Source organism: Vanessa atalanta, chromosome 13, assembly GCF_905147765.1.
Source record: "Vanessa atalanta chromosome 13, ilVanAtal1.2, whole genome shotgun sequence".
NCBI lineage: Eukaryota > Metazoa > Arthropoda > Insecta > Lepidoptera > Nymphalidae > Vanessa > Vanessa atalanta.
In genome coordinates this window covers 959,072-972,800 of record NC_061883.1, presented here as the reverse complement: position 1 = coordinate 972,800, position 13,729 = coordinate 959,072, and the positions used below count along the sequence as shown (strand labels likewise).

At 33.7% G+C, this 13,729-nt stretch overlaps 1 protein-coding gene across 3 annotated transcripts in view; it reads right to left on the bottom strand.

Annotated features, from left to right (window-relative positions):
- Positions 1 to 237: 237 nt before the first annotated feature.
- Positions 238 to 13,729, bottom strand: part of LOC125068211 (cationic amino acid transporter 3) — a 49,287-nt gene continuing 35,795 nt past the window's right edge. For 2 of the 3 annotated variants that reach the window (XM_047677274.1, XM_047677273.1), the window contains exons 2-11: positions 9,589 to 9,823; positions 7,835 to 8,119; positions 6,895 to 6,999; positions 4,507 to 4,793; positions 3,850 to 4,087; positions 3,637 to 3,739; positions 3,369 to 3,520; positions 2,520 to 2,662; positions 1,785 to 1,893; positions 238 to 1,449 (exon numbers count right to left, since the gene is read on the bottom strand). In XM_047677274.1, the coding sequence (XP_047533230.1) occupies positions 1,340 to 1,449; positions 1,785 to 1,893; positions 2,520 to 2,662; positions 3,369 to 3,520; positions 3,637 to 3,739; positions 3,850 to 4,087; positions 4,507 to 4,793; positions 6,895 to 6,999; positions 7,835 to 8,119; positions 9,589 to 9,823 (1,767 nt within the window). In that variant the 3' untranslated portion in view covers positions 238 to 1,339. The remainder of the gene's footprint in view (positions 1,450 to 1,784; positions 1,894 to 2,519; positions 2,663 to 3,368; positions 3,521 to 3,636; positions 3,740 to 3,849; positions 4,088 to 4,506; positions 4,794 to 6,894; positions 7,000 to 7,834; positions 8,120 to 9,588; positions 9,824 to 13,729) is intronic. The other variant, XM_047677272.1, reaches the window with a different exon arrangement.

The window sequence follows — 13,729 nt, the reverse complement described above, 5'->3', positions numbered from 1 at the left end:
AATTTATAAAAATAATAGCTTAATGTTAAAAGTCAAACTCGGGGATGACGCAAACATAAAATTACGCACGACTCAAAAAGATCGTATATCCGCTGGTTTATTTCATTTCTATATTAACTTGTTCCTTAAAAAATATACTCGAGTGCTATTTTAAGTCTTAAGTAGTCCACCGTCTTGCAATATTAAATTATTTATACATGTCATTATTACGAATAAATATGGGCGTAAATAAAAAATGGGCGTGGCTAGAAAAAAAAACGTAACGCATTTGTACAAAACTTCAAAAGAGAAAAAGTTATAATAAATTTTTACAATACACATTAAATATAATTCCTAAGGCTGTCAAAATGCTGCTTATATGAATTGAAGTATACGAAATGCAGTACATAGTTTTTTTTTAGTTTTTATTAGAAGACAACAGTGTTGTTACTTTGAATAATTAGATTTGATTTTGAATAATTTCAGTGAGTCAGCGGTATAAAATGTGCTATACTGACAGCTCTGCTTATTTCTAGTTGGTGCTTCACAGTAGAATATACATTCTGGAACTTTATTGAAAGCTTGAAAAGGGTTATTTTAATTTGATATAATAAAATATATATTACATGTAAGATCAAAGTAATATTAATCATGTAATGTAATCTCATACTAGTTAATAATACATCTGCTTACTCTTTTTTATTTACAAATTACAAATAAAAAAAAAATACAATAAAAATAGGTACTCCATAATTATTAAAAAGGGAATAAAAACTCTTTGCTTCATTGTAGATCCACGTGGATTCCTATAATCTATTTACTCTTGTAATGTTTCATATTTGTCAAGATTGGATGAAAATCAACAAAAATATTTTACTAATTAAATATTAGCCGATATAGGTAAATTTTAGAAACATTAGCAAGTCATTTGATTACTTTACGAAACACTAGTTAACAAAATCATAATACCGATTAAATTAGGTTAACATTACACACAATAACTAATTATTTGTTATGACGTCTATAATAGACGTTTACCGTCCGTGAAATTGTTAACATATTAAAAAAAAATCTCTTTTAAATTGGCGGGAAACGTGACAGTTCGATCTGGCCGTCATTTTGGATACAGATACAAATACTTTTTATAAATAACATTTTAAAATGCTAAAATAATTTCAAATAGCGTCATAAATAAACGTTCAACATAAAAAAAAAACACCTATTTTAGATTAGTAATTTTGTCACATAAAATTCAGTACATCGGCGGACTACTACAAAAATCTTAAGTCTAATAAATCACCCTGTAGACATTTCAATCGAATATGACCGAATATCTGGTCATAAGGTCTAGATTCTTTCGTCAAAACTTCGTGATGACCTGTTTTTCGTTAACTATGTTGTTGTTTGTAGTGCTTTTGCCTTCCCTCAGAGAACTGTTTCGGATGCCGTAGGTGAAGTATATCGCGTAACCTGAGGCGTACAATAATTATGAATATTTCTACATTAAGATAATACCTTTTTTATTAAAGTTCACTTTGATTTGCTCAATGAAATATAAGTAAGTACTAATTTCATAATAACTTGGCTTCTGGAATATTAGGCTATTACTGATGGGCTGAATACAGACACAAGGGACATAATATGTAAATTCCCAAGGTGGCTGGCGATTTGGGAATGCTTAATATTTCTTACAGCATCAATGTCTTCGGGTCGAGTGACTACTTACCTTAGTAGCCCATTTTCCCATCAGAAAATATATCATAAAAAAAATATTTGTCACTTTACGTTTGGGTAGTTTAACTCACCTATTACGAGCCAGAAGATGAACCGCACCCAAGTCTGGTAGTCCAACTGCATCATGAGGTACACGTTCATGCACACGCTCAAGTATGGAACCAGAGGTACTAGAGGAACCTGGAGTCAACCATTTACTTATTTAGATAATTATAAGTGGGTATATTACATTTTTATAAAATACATTTAATATAATTTACAACAATTTTATTTTTTTATTATTAATCTGTCATGCAAACTAACTTCAAAATTGATTACTTTTTATTTTACAATAAAATATTATTCTGAAGTTTTATGTCTAGAAATATTGTGTCTGGAGTGAACGTAAAATTAGTTCCCGCGCCTCTCTTCTATTGCCCTCCCATCAATAAGAATGAGGAAATAGAGGCAAATTCAATACCATAACTTGGAAATCTCGATTCATGTTTGAATTATATAAAGTATAATTATCACTATTGAGTTCTTAGTCTTGTTTAGGTACTAAATAGTTCCTTTTATAAACTGATTATTACTACAGAGTCCAGAGGCAAAGACCCGTCGCTAAAACAGTCTTTTGACGTACTATCAAGTACATATACATATACTAATCAAATACAATGGAGTTTAGACTGACAATTTTACAACCTTTTACGAATACTATATATTCCTATCAGTTACAATTTAATTTTTTAATAAACCTTTATGTTACTACTACTTACAAGTTATTTAATTTAAGTCTCCGGTCTGAAAGAGTCGTCCATTCTCACCTTAAAGCTGAGATGCTGCACGCTAGCGCGCGGCTGGCGGTACAGCACGAGCAGCAGCACCAGCAGCAGCAGCGCCGCGCACAGCGCGCCCGGCCCGCCGCCCGCCCAGCGCAGCAGCGCGCACGCCACCAGCGCCGCCACGACTGCAAGCGTGGGACGGTTATACCTTCACCCTGCTGCCCTTATCCCAATTTTATTTGGGGTTGCCTCAGCGTGGCTTTTTCTTCCATACTCCTCTTTCGGACGTCATATCACTAGTAATATTCTTTCCAACCATATCGTCTTTCACACAGTCCATTCATCGTTTCTTTGGTCGTCCCCTACCCCTATATGTATATATCCACGTCGATGCTCAAGACCGTCCTCATAACATGGTCCTCATATGACAGCCGGTTTCCACATGGCATTCGGTTACCGGTGCCACTTTCAAACGGTTATGCCAATCATCATCATAACATCGTTTGATACCAATCGACTGTTATATGTTTCGATATGTATTTTCTAATTATCTAAATTATCTTAACAGTGTCAAACAAACTTATATTTAATGTGTACTTTAATTATTAAAAAAACATATTAAACAGAGATGCCCTATTTATGATGACTGAGCTAATATTTGACGCCCTTTGTAATTAAATACACTGGTTCATTTACATTTAAACCGGAATGTTTTATAGGCAGGATAAAACTAGATCTTTTTTATTTACGCAACTGATAAAATAAAAATATTAAAAAATATAATAAAATGCCCATAACTTTATTTCGTTCTTAAAGTAAGTATTTACCTATAGAGTAAATGTTTTTACCCTTATAATATATAAAATACAAGCAATAAATAACCAAACTCACATAGTAGGCCGATGGTACATTTGGCGATTGTGGACGACAGAGCAGTGGGGTGCTTGAGACCCAATAAATTCAGGGTTTGTTTTACGATGCTGAAAATCGTCTCTGGCACCGCATTGATACCGTTCATGATAAATATATTTTCTTCTTCGTACCTGAGTAATAAAAATACTGTCAAAAATTTTATTTATGAAAAATGAAATTTACGCGAAAATGGAGGACTTAAGGTTTTTATCATTTTATGATTAAGAATAAGTTATGTTTATATTACCGAAGAATTAAGACGCTGGTCGCTACGATGGTGTAAGCTAGGAGTGTTCCTATGGACATCATGTCGATCAGCTGATTTAGATTAAAGATGGCCGACATTATAGCTGCAAATAAATATTTCCTGAATTACCAAAATAGCTTTATACAGGCTAACATAACTTAAATGAGTTATGATAAGTACGAAATATGTAGGTAATCTCTTCGTCGCACTCACCAGCGAACAGCCCACTCAGTAGAGTCGCCAGCAGCGGCGTTTGAGTGCGGGCGTCGATCAGGCTCAGGGGGCGGAACAGCACGCCGTCCGTGCCCATGGCGTACAGCACGCGCGGCAGCGGGAACATGGCGCCCAGCAGGCTCGTGCACAGCGCGAACACGGCGCCCACCGTCACGATCCACATGATAACGGGCATCCCGGTTTGGGTGAACACATGTGGGAAGGGTGCGTCTGCGTCCTATTGGGGGTAACATTCAATATTTGGGTAGAATTCGACCTTAATCGTTATAAAAAAATGAGGAATACATTACTATTGATATAAGAGTCAAATCTAAACTTAGTGCCTCTGACTTGTGAGATGTGCCATTTGAACATTGTCCTTAAAATATAAATCCGAAAGTAACTACGTCTGTCAGTCTGGATGTTGACGGCCAAAGCATTGTACAATTTAGTACAAGCTATAACTTCAAGGAAGGACATAGGCTACTTTTTTACGCCTAATACCTGGGGACCAATCCCTAAAACGCGAGCGAAGCCTTGCGCGACAACTAGTTATAATTATATTCTTTAATCTTTTCACAGTAGAATAAATACGAGTGTGTTTAGAATATAAAAGGGTTAGCTACCTTTTTAAATTAAATTAAATTAAATATATACCTGTAAATAATACGGCCACATCATTGTCAACACCGTGGCGATACTGAAGTACGAAGCGAAGATTACCGCCAAGGAAATAACGATTGATAAAGGTATGTCTCTTTTGGGATTCTTGGCTTCCTCGCCAGTGGTGGCCACGCAGTCGAAGCCCACGAAACCGAAGAAACACTTGGCGGCACCGGCCATGACGCCCGCCACACCCCACGGCATGAAGCCACCATCACCGGCTTGAGAGCGGTACTCCTCGGGAATATCCTCAACTTTTATTCTCCAATTTGCTGGATCACCTGAAATATTACAAGCCAGCTAAATTAATGAATTAAATGAATACTAATATTTTATTTACTTTTATTTTTTTATTTAATTTATTTTGTTTATCTACGAACGAACGCAAACAGAGTGTTGTTTGGTAGCGATTAATTAACGCCAAGATGACCGGTTAAATCTGCTATATCTGGTGATACGTCTTTGTCTGTTTGTTTGTTTTGTCTGGAGGAATGTGGAATTCGATTTGTATCCACTTACCCGCATTAGAGCAGCATATCGGAATCTCTACAGCTTTTCCTCAAAAGGAGGGGTGTTTGCCCATTATATTACTTTAACTTTAAAAGTTAAGTACCAGCCTGATTAAGAATTTTTTCGTTTTTAAGGAATAAATTTAAAGCTCCAGGTCCTCGATGCTTACAAAAATTACGTCATAGATAATAAACATTACTATATTATTTTATGAATTTATGGATGTCGTCATACTCATCCTCACAGTATGTACCAAATGCAATAATTATCACACGACCAATAAACATAGGATCTTACGTAGGTTTATGATTCAAAGTTAGCCATTGAATTTGAAATAAAGAACGAACAATGGACTGTATATTGCTACTTTAATTTGTTGCGTTATGTGATAGCTACGTTGACGTCAGAGATAAGTTATTAGTGTATTGTGTGTGTGACTGACAAATCGATTTATAGACTAAATACCTACACATATTCAATTCAATTCGCGTTGCGCTGAACTTTTGCACTTATACAGTTTCCCTTCTATCAGCTGCGTACAGCATCGTAAGATTGTAAGGCGGACATAGCGTGCTTTCTCCGCTGAAACGCTTCTTTACGATAGAATCGTCCGATCATTACGTCATAGTACTAAATCAAATGTATCAATCTATGCAAGTCGAACGTAACATGTCGACGAGGATAGTCCGAAAAAAGCTGAATGCCGTGGAACACCGTATGATAAAAACACACTGGTCCTCATTTTATGCTTGCAAAAGTTGAATAGACGCGGAAAGTTAAACGGATGCGTACGCATCTCCATACTAAACTGGTGTTTTCTTTGGACAAAAGCTGAATTGAGCGGAAAAGTTTCATGTTCTAGTTAATGCCTTAAAGCGTACCTTAAAATCAAAAATCAAAATATGCGATATTCAAGCACTTTTGATTCCTCATTTTATAAGGTTAATTTTAATACCTACCGGTTCGGAATGTTGATTTTGTCGTGAAGAACCGGCAAGAAATTCAGTAATTACTCTTACATATCACCAAATAATTTAACGAGGAACATAAAATCTTATTACCCAATATTCGAAGCGCATTGTTATTGAAAGGGATGGCTAATATTTCTCACGTCCCCAATATCTATGAACGATAATCGAGGCCCATTTGCCTGTTTATATAACTGTTTTATAAAAAAATCGTCCTTCCTTTGCTTGCTTCCAAAACCATGGTTCATTGGACTTATGACATTGTTATATTTAAAAGAGCAATGACATTTTTAAAAGCCGAATTTACATGACACAAATGAAAAAATGGCTTCGACTGTGTTCTTAAAGTTGCGGTATCATTCACAAGCTCCTCTACTATGGTTTACAAATATTTTAGTATGAAAAGTATAACTCTTATTTACCGTTATGATTCGTTTTTATTTGTAACATTATTTCAAAATTGCTTTTGTTGTTGTCTGGGTTTCATGATGAAGTCTGTAATTTGTTGTCATAGTAAATAAATAAATAAAATATTGGACAACATCATGTGATTTCGTGTTTATGTATGTACATTACTCTAAAATCTAAGTAGCTAAAGCACTTGTGTTATGGAAAATCAGAAGTAACGACGATACTACAAACACCCAGACCCAAGACAACATAGAAAATTAACGAACTTTTTCTACATCGACTCGGCCGGGAATCGAACCCGGGACCTCGGATTGGCATACCCATGAAAACCGGTGTACACACTACTCGACCACGGAAGTCGTCATTATGCAAAGTCTAATAATATAATTAAGGATGCGTCTTATATGTCAAAATATGTTAATTTTGCAATCGAATTCCATAAGAAGAACGTATTCAATAGTTCTTAGAACATATAAATTATAAGTGATCTTACTATTAATCGCCCCGGCGATAATGACAATCACGACAGTGGCCAGATTGAGAGCCGTGAACACGTTGTTCAGTTTCGTAGACTCTTTCACACCCACGCAGAGCAGTACTGTAATGAGAGAGACAGAATTTTAAATTAATGTATATAATTATGAGTATGATATATATGATTATTGATCCTAGAATGCTTTCTTGAGATAATACTAAGAAAACATTGGTATGGTAACAACGTTATAAAAAAAATATAGGAATTATCTTGGCTCTTATAGTAAAAGAAATAAATATTATCATATTTTGTTAATTATAATTAAAAACGAAGTTTTTATTATATTTTTCCCATTTTATCACCTCGAGGGATGAATAAAAAAAAGTAGCCTTTCATTGCTCGGGACTCAATCTATCTCCACACCATACTTATTTCATCTGAATCAGTTCAGTGGTTTAAGCGTGAAGAGTTAACAGACAGAGTTAATTTCGCATTAATAATATCAGTATAGACTGCTTTAGATGAATCCTTCCTCATATTTAATATAAAATATTTACCGCTGGTTTCAAAATTAAAATAAGTTGATCAAACCGTAAAATTAATACGACGAAATAAATCAAAGAGATTCTTCTTCTTCATCAAATTAATCTGTATCTATATAATTGTTACAGAAGACTACGTGCAAATCTGAGAAATAACTTTGTGTTTAAGTGAAAACTAAATAGGTTTCACGGTTCGATTCACGCGTTACATTGTATTTGTATATATTATGTAGATTGTTTAATACTTCCATAGTTGTAAAAACCACCTGATTACGATATGCTTCCTAAGTGCGATGTGTGATATGAAAAAGTTAAATGAAAACATATGATAATATATGACACTGAAAATTATAAATTAATGATAAGATTTCTACAGAAAAAAAGAGGATTTCTTAATCTAAAAAAATAATACTCACTCGTTATAAGCAGCACCAGACCAAACGCCAAGAAGTCCGGATAGTTGGCGAGAAATGATATATTTATTGGCACCATTTTCCTCATAGTGATAGCCATGGTGTTGTTGAAGAGGCTGTCAATATAATTGGCCATTCCCTTGGCAACACTCGCCGTGCCAATGACATATTCCAATATCAAATTCCAGCCTATCGTAAAGGCTATGAACTCGCCAACACTGACGTAGCTATATACGTAAGCTGAACCAGCTTTGGGAACACGCGCAGCGAACTCAGCATAGCAGAGACCTGGAGAGATAAAGAAAACACACAGTACAATATTTTCGAACACATAATACACGTATTATAAATTAAAGTACGTACATATAGGTACGTATTGAATAACAACTTAGCAAATTAAAAAAAACCGAGGTCCATCTTAATTGAAGATTGTGGCTTTAAGCCCAGACAAGGGTTAAAAAACATGTCACTTTAAAGTAATATAATTGTCTATGTGCTAATTCTACTGTCTTTGATTGGTTCTATTATTTTTGACAGTACGCCACAGTGGCACCTAGAGTCGAGTTCATGTCAAAGAGTTCTGCTATTATTATTAGTAGTAAATTAGTATTTAAAGAAAACAAATGACTAGTGTAGTGTAACTTCTATCGTTTTCACCATACATTATCATTTCCATATTAGTCATCCTAATATAATATTATAAATTCAGCGCCATTCACAGGGTCCGATCTAAGCCATCTTGGGACTCAAATACACACAAAAATAGGAGCAGCCTTTAAGGAGTTCAGTTACGTATACACGTACAAAAGATATATGTAGATATAAAAATATACATTGTACAATTAAAATATAATCTATAAAAATGTAAATTCGAAAACTAATTTTAGGTTGATGTTATTTAAATATTCATTGGCAATTTTAGTGACAGTTCTAGCTCATAATTCAAACGCAAAACCGGTTTCTTGCTTATTTGCTAATAGTTTTAAGCTTCGAATGCATACAGTATACACTTAAACTAGTGGGTCGCAGGCGAAACTTCGCATTTATTCAACAAATTCTTACATTTCGAAACCGGTGACAGATTTTGTTTTTTTTTTTTTATAAAGCCATAGCGCCGCTCTCTAGCCTAATTCTGTAGATTGTAACAATTTAGAATCCTCTTTAATTTTCTAAGGCTCTTCAAAATAAGACCATAACCGATCTTTTATGTTCAGCTATTGTCATATAATCACTGGGACAAAAATCAGCTCTCGCTTTTAATATATGATATGAGTATAGTAATCAATAATCAATAATGAAAACCATCGGATGCCAAATGGACCAAATCAATGTTAAGGATTAAAGCATTACCTACTGGATAAACCATAACTTTCCAACGACCAGTAGGACTGTTCTAAAGTTTGAGGCTTTGGGTTTACTTTTATTTATCATCTGTGCCTCAGTATTTATACTCGCTATAGTAAACTTCAGTCTGATAAATTACTAATAATGCCATTAATAGTAAGATTGACATAAATATATCGTTTTTCTTTTTCATTCATTCTATCATCTATTTCAGACCAATTTTTTTTCATACCTCTTCATGCCTTAAAACATCTAAATCAATTCTTCTCTCTGATAGGAGGAATCTTTTAACATGCTAAAATACATGTTCAAATTATGATAATCGGTTTCTATTATTATTTTATGTCATAATCGATAACATAATAATATATAAATTAACTTAATGAATAGATAATGATTAATTTATATCTTACCAGCGAAAGCGGATGCAATTGCGGCGACGAGGAAGCTAAGGGTCACGGCGGGACCTGCTTCAGTTTTGGCCACAGATCCTGCCAGAACATACACGCCAAGACCAAGCGTGCTTCCAACTCCAAGGGCAGTGAGGTCCACCAGGCCTAAACACCTGGATAGAGGCGTGGAGTTGTCCCCGTCTGCATCCAGTTGCTTGCAGCGACGCAGTGCTGATAATATCTTTGCACACCCCATCTAAAGTAAATAAAATAAATTATTTTGTAAGTGATGTAATGCTCGGTAAAAATGTTTGCGTGATCGAATTGTTGATTATACCGATTGTTCGAGTGATAGTAAAAGAATACCAATCCTACAAACAAATTACTTCATCGTAATCGAATCGAAACGTAATCGTTGCCGTTCAGCTGTTTCTGAATTTTATTTTGCTAAGTTGAGTCGAATATAATAGGTTTATTTTTGTAAGGAATAGTAGAATAGGGCCTTTACTATCTTTTAATTAAAAAAACCTGTGGTTTTATAGGTCAAAACTTAAAACTAAATTTTTAGGTAACTCAAATGAATATATTCCTATTCTAATAAAAATATCCCGAAGAAATTCTCATCTTGCTTTAAAATTATTAATAGGCGTAAAGTATAGTAGACGTAAAGTAGCAAATGCTGTTGGGAAAAACAGTTTCAATATCTGCAACATTACTTAGACACATAATACAATTATTAAAATAACCAAGATATATCACTCGATCAGTTACAATAACCTAAAATTGTTCCTTGTGAAACACCCTTTTGTTTGTGTACTAATCCACCCACAATGTATTACTTATATAAATTCGTTAGATCAATTTACTTATATATAAAGCAAAGAGCTCAAAATCTTTACATGTAACATCGTAATGTTATAGCTTAAATAAATCGTTTCGTGATGTACACAATCAAAGGTTTTAGATAAATCACAAAGTAAGGCAATAGAATTTTGCATTTTATCATATTTATCGTTTATAAGAATTAAGAAGAAGACTTCAGTTGTCAAGCAACCCTTGATAAAACACTATAGTTAACTTGTAGTTCTTATCAACAATTTAATTATCACTAATTTAATTATTAATGAATGTGTAAATGTTTTAAATAATTCATAAATTAATTGCTTATTAAAAAATACTCATTAGAATTTATTTTAATATTTAATGTCAGGGAATTGTTTTATTTATTTTTGGTCCTATAAAGTGATAAAAAAAATTAGAAGTCCTTACAATTTCCTTCGAGGCTAGTAATTGTTGTTCCCTTTTTAGAAGCTGAAGTGTTATTGTTAAACCGTTAAAAATATTTATTAAAAGAAAAACAAGTTTCTAAATCACACTAACGTTTGGTTCACCTCAAGATATATAGGGGTTCAGCTTTTCAATACATTTTGGTAACGTTTTGTTTTTGCAAAAATAATGGTAACAAGTGTCAACCGGAACTTCGGAAGTGTTTGTACTAAGCTATTTTGTAAGAAAGTTCGCAAATCGAAGAATACGATTGTGAAATGTATTACAGGCCACTGTAATAAGTATAACATTTTATAAAAACGTATTTTTAATAAACATATTACGGATTGGATACGAATTCTATGTAAATCTAGTTCTACATAACGGCTTAGTCTTTCGGTAGACGAATAAGTCGGCCAGTTAAAGTATCTTTGTATATAATAGCCTTCATGAAAGTCAACAATTACTAATTCCACGCTTTTTCATCTATATAATCTTGTGCTGTGTTTTATGCTGCTCTATTCATTAGTGTTTCTTTACCAACGAATTAAATTTATGAATTGCCATAGTTAAAAATATCTACAGAATTTTAGTATAGAATAGTTTGCTACCTTGTTAGGGATTATATTTTGTTACAATTAAGTCGATATTATTCTTTAATTGTATTCTCTCATTAAGGAAAATATCGCGGTAACCTTCCTATATCCTAGAACGCTTATCACATCAAGCAACATTATTATCCAAATAGACCAATGGTTAAATGCGGATATCCGAGGCACGGGAATGTATATCATCTGATTTTCATTCATTTGTTCATTTAGATTCATTTGTAATACAAGTTTTCAACAGTCAAACCTAGTAACTTTTTAAGCTCGAAACGTGATTTCTTTTTAATATCAATTAGATCAACGATGCAAAACTGAGTCTTAATACATAATACAAAACCGCTATACCGCGATCGTGTATTATAAAATCGTACTAGAATACGAAACATTGCAACATTAGTATGCAGGACAATACTTCTAACAATCAGCTGTACCGAAGCGAAACGGTCAAGGCTCTCGTGACGTTAACCGCGTCACGACCGCGACACGCCGCATTGAACTACAATGTTGTGAGTTACGTAAAGTTGTTTACATTTCATTTAGATATGGAATTAACGTGATAAGATATTGATAGGATAGAAAATAATAGCCCAATACATGGTCGATTGTGTGAGATGATTTCAAGTTTAACATATTTTTGTTATGAATTAAACGACAAAATGTTAAAATACCAGTGTGTGCGTAATTAACAGTGGGGCGTTTTATTTTTTTTAACTCTTTATTTTTTCATTATAAAAATCCGATGGGACGGCCAATATGACTCGATCTAAAACAGTTTTCTAAGGCACACGCACACTTGCAGCTTCAGACTACGAGTACAACGGCTGTCATAACATCATATGTTAGTGAGGTTAATCCCCTTGTAGTAATGAGTCAGTGGCTACAAATAAAATGTAAAAAAAAAAATGCAATTTCGAATACCTATTTTTACTATTTGTGGTTGTATTTATTCTTTATAAATCAGTTCCTTTTAGTTTTGTTTTTTTTTTTTTAATTCTTTAGAATATACTTACGAATCTACCTATTTGGTTACGTGTTTGAATATACCTTCGCATCAGACTTAAAATGTACACTGTACTTACGGAAAACAATCGTATTTTCCTCACGTGGACCTTCATATAGCGTCTACCCTTGCTGTGTATAACAAACATGATATTGGAGACGCATTTTTTGGCTATTTGAAAAGCTATAGAATTCTATCATATCACAGATTGAAGAGTTCCTTTGTTTGAACGCGCTAGACCCTGAGATCTAGAATTATGATTAATTGTTTAGAAATTAATTTAGAAGTAAAGTATTAAGTGAAATGAATCCCTTGTTAAGCTGAAGGAAATAATGGTTGGTATGATTTTACCTCTTATTGCTTTGCCTTGAATACAAGTCCTTTTTCTTTGTTTAGTACATTGGACATTGGTGCTGTACGAAATATTAGCCATTCTTTACATAACCAATGCACCACCAACCTTGGGAGCCAAACTCACCGGAACACAATAATACTAAGTGTTGCTGTTTTTCGGTAGAATATCTAGTCGCGGGTACCTTCCCAGACGTACATAAAACCCTACCCTCCAAGTGAAGTTTCTCAAGAACTTGTAAGAAGAAGAAGAAGAATTTGCACAAACATTTAAATGCACGTAATGTTTATTTTTCAGCGCTAATATTGGCCGATTGGATATTGATTTGTTAAAAATCTTGAAAAAAAAATTAATTTATTATCAAGTCGACGGATTGACGGCAAAATGCGGGTTCAAATCCAGGCCAATCCAGGTGCTTATAACTTATATCCTGCCTCGCACTGAAGTAAATCATTGTGAGGAAAGCATAATTATGTCAAATTTCACTAATATTCCGCCACGTCTGTATTTACCACCAAAAATGTAACAAAGGCTCTAGAGAAGTCTTTTGTCCAGCAAGGAATCAGTTACTAGACTTTAATAAATAAATGGGTAGAATATATATATATATAATTTTAAGTTTTTATGCTACGTACTCGTATAATTATCGATTCCATTGTTTTCGGAACAATCCAATTTCTTTCATGGTATTTTTGTTAATATTTGACTTCCAAAAATCAAGACATGAGGTTAACGAACTCCTTTATACACATTTTTTTTTTATTTGCATTATAATAAAAGGTGTTAAACACAGTCGAACATCAGAGTCATGTTTGATTTGTTTATTGTTGGTACTGACCAACAATAAAATAAGCAAACACTTATTTGAACAACGTATGCAGGTTATTTACTAAATTTTTTAATTATATTTAATAGCAATCTGACCGTTGTACGCCT